Here is a 3,319-nt window from a genome sequence, read left to right as displayed (position 1 = left end):
AAAAATAAAATAAAATGGTTCACTTAAGAAACTATTCAGTGGGTCAATACTGTTTGAATGATCTCCACCTGAAGGCTGATGCTGAACTAGATGTTCTCCAACCAAACCAGTAGATGAAGTTAGTTGTTGAGAAACTGAAGATATTCTCTGACTTCTGTTGTTCTCCATCTAAACATCCAAAAGTTTCTCTTTTCTTCAGTACAAATTATTTAGAGTCAAAATGATCGTACAGATGAAACTTTCATGTAAAAACTTTTTTTGTAAATGGTGTAAATTTACTTACAGCTTATCTTCCTTGATTTAAGGTCCAAAGTGCTTTGAAGATTTTTTTTTTCATTGGAGAACTCTGTTTTGTGCTGAAGAATGACTTCATGGTGCTGCTGGTTCTTCTCTACAGCTGCTGTTTAGTGTTGCTTTTTACAAAGTAATCTTCTTATGTTGTTACAATTCATGTTCTTACCAAAGTTTTTCATCTGTAACTCTATCATAGGAAACTTAGTTATATCCCCAACACTGAGCTTCATATAGAAACATTTTCTAAATGTTCCAGAGTCTCTGTCCTGATCTTTTAGTAACTGATCCTTCCAGAATGTGAATGTGGATATCAGCTTCTTCATCGTCTACATCTGCAGTCTTCATTGAATCAGCTTCTCTTGTTTCAGAAACACAAACTGCTCTGGTTCAGAGAATGTTCTGTTCGGACAGAATGTGATTCCAACCCAAAGTGTGGTTTCCTCAGAGGAGCAGAGATCTTTCTGCTTCTGTTTGACTGCATGAAACCAGCAGAGACCAGAACTGAGACAGAAACTCTGAGAGTGGAAGTGAGCGCTCTGAATGCTGAATGTGTCTGTGTTTGGACTCCCAGCAGAACTGTGCTGCTCTCTCATGTTCCTGTGGTTTCAGGAGGATCAGAAGAAAACACACTGATGTACTTCAGGATAATTGCACACGTGCACAACTCTACATTTCCTCTTTCATGCTGTCACTTCCTGCATGAATCTTTATCTAATAACTGCAGGAATATTTGTCATTTTCTTCCATCATTTCACACAGCAGTTCACCAAGTTCCTCCACTGCAGACAGAGACAGTCATGTTGATGTGAACATTAGAGAAACTCATCATGGAGCTGAAATATCATCCTGATTCACTCAGATGACACTTGAACAGCACACAGGTTTTTGTAGCACACTTTCTCACTGTGTGTCAGGGGGCTATTACTACCTCATCTTTGGATCTGGAACTGGACTGTTTGTATCGGGTAAGAAGAAACATTTCTGCTCCTTCAGCTGTTTGATTGTAGAAAATGTGTTTCAAGTCAGTTTCTGCTGCTTCAGCTTCACATGTTAGTTTGTTCATCATTAGCAGAGAATTCATCAAGCAGCCATTGTTACAGAAGAAAAGCTGAATCATTTCTGCAAACATGTTGAAATCTCACTGAACAACTAAACTGATTCTTGATTTCTGCAAATATGAGTGATGTTACAAATATTTAGAGTTTGATGATCTCACTAATTCTGGAACATCTGCTGGTTTCTGAGGACAAGATCAGATCTGAACTTCAACTGAATTTAACTGAAGTTTGGAAACAAAACTGAAGAAAATTATCATTTTAATGAAGGAAACAGTTCACAAAATACATTTGATTGTCAAAAAAATGTTTTAAAATATTTTCTAGAGAAAAAAATAGATTTTTTTTAACTGTGTGAGTGTGTGTCTGTGCTGCTTGTTGCTGCTGTCAACCTTCAGATGAGTCCGTAGTGAAGCCCGTGGTGAGCGTGTACCCAGCAGCATCCAGAGTCCCTGTGGAGAGGGGCAGCTCCCTGCTGTGTCTGGCCTCAGCCATGTTTCCTCCTGTGGTCCAGTTCTCCTGGAAAAGACAGAAGAACAACGGACAACCAGAGAACCTTCCTTCTACTGGGACAGAGCAGCTGGATCTCAGAGAGTCTGGACGCAGCGCCTCCATCCTGCTGATCCATCAGCAAGAGGACAGCTCCTATAAATACATCTGCTCCGTCAAACATGAGGGGGGAACAGTGGAGGTCCAAACACAACAAGGTAATGAAGGCTTGGTGACTGTGTTCAACAGAGATTCAGCTTCATTCCGACTCTTTCTCTGTTTCAGAGTTTGCTGCACTTCCAGCTGCAGGTTCCACAGCAGCTCTAACATCCCATCCAGCATCTTCCAGCATTCTAGCAGAGGGAACAGCCTCTGTTCCTCCTCTGGACCTGGTGAAGCTGTCCTTCCAGTCTGAGTGCAGGGTGAAGCTGCTCTGCCTGCTGTACACAGTGCTGATAGTGAAGAGTCTGGTGTACTGCTGTGGACTCTCTCTGCTGATGATCCTCAGAAACAAGGGAGCATCCACCAACTCCAAACATGCTGACTGACTGTTTTCTGATCCTCTTTTCTCTCCATCAAATCTCATCCTTTCATCTCATTCATCACTTTGATCACAGCTCTCTAATGTTCTTAATGACTTGGTACAGATTCTTCACCAAACTGTGTCAGTAGATGTTTTATGAAGATGTTACATTGATTTCTTCTTTTTCATTTTAAATACTTGTTATACACAGTGATCCATCTTCTTTAAGTGTAACTGCATTTCTTAAAATAAACATAAATACAAGCCTCAACAATGCAAAAATTGTTCATTTCATTTTTTTTCAAGAGCATAGAAACATATAAAAAGTTTCCATGAATCAGAATAAAGACAGAGAGCAGAGAGAGGTTGATGAGTGAACAGCAGCAGATATGAATCTGCTCTCAGTGGTTTTTATTACAGGAAATGCTGCTGAAAGACGATCAAACTTCCTGCAGATGTTTGTGTTTTGCAGCTTCATACCGTTATCTGTGGCTTAACAATTAAAAAGTAACACAACACACACATATATTGTTTGCTGTAATAATTATGACAAATGTCCTCATGATTTTAGTTTCAGACATTGAGTCTAGTATTATTGATGTTTTCCATCATGAGGGAATCTGACATTTGTTTGCACACATCTGAAAGAGTTTGGGAAAGACTCCTCCCAGTTGGTGAGCACAGAAGTTCAGTGAACACAGAGCACATTGGTGCCGTCTGCCTTCTTCATGCTGGTTCTCTTGAACAGAACTGTGACCTGGTTTTTATCCATCACAAAGTCATTCAGTGGAACAAGGGAGGATCTCAGTGCTGTGATGTTCTGGAGAAAATGATAACTTTCAAATAGGAAAAGAAGTTATTAAAAACATGAGGTCATTCTTCAAAAATGACTTGTTGTTTGTCTTCCTCTGTCTGCTTGTTAATGGAGGTTTTAGATTTGAACCTTGACAAGCTCTGA

At 39.8% G+C, this 3,319-nt stretch overlaps 1 protein-coding gene across 1 annotated transcript; it reads left to right on the top strand.

Annotated features, from left to right (window-relative positions):
* The first annotated feature begins 745 nt into the window (after positions 1-745).
* Positions 746-2,556, top strand: LOC112138160. Its single transcript, XM_036211034.1, has 3 exons — positions 746-1,259; positions 1,748-2,056; positions 2,124-2,556. The coding sequence occupies exons 1-3, from the start codon at positions 1,154-1,156 to the stop codon at positions 2,384-2,386; spliced, it is 678 nt and encodes a 225-aa protein (XP_036066927.1). The 5' UTR covers positions 746-1,153; the 3' UTR covers positions 2,387-2,556.
* The last annotated feature ends 763 nt before the right edge of the window (positions 2,557-3,319 follow it).

Source organism: Oryzias melastigma, unplaced genomic scaffold (genome assembly GCF_002922805.2).
Source record: "Oryzias melastigma strain HK-1 unplaced genomic scaffold, ASM292280v2 sc00388, whole genome shotgun sequence".
In the NCBI taxonomy this organism is placed as follows: domain Eukaryota; kingdom Metazoa; phylum Chordata; class Actinopteri; order Beloniformes; family Adrianichthyidae; genus Oryzias; species Oryzias melastigma.
Note: the sequence above shows the minus strand (reverse complement) of the source record. Positions and strands in the feature narration are given on the sequence as shown.

Bases quoted from the DNA above. Each gene is read 5' to 3' on its own strand.
- LOC112138160 (XM_036211034.1), top strand. From the start codon at position 1,154: ATGACACTTGAACAGCACACAGGTTTTTGTAGCACACTTTCTCACTGT. The intron at 1,260-1,747 runs GTAAGAAGAAAC...GTCAACCTTCAG, and splicing joins AACTGGACTGTTTGTATCGG to ATGAGTCCGTAGTGAAGCCC. The intron at 2,057-2,123 runs GTAATGAAGGCT...TCTCTGTTTCAG, and splicing joins GGAGGTCCAAACACAACAAG to AGTTTGCTGCACTTCCAGCT.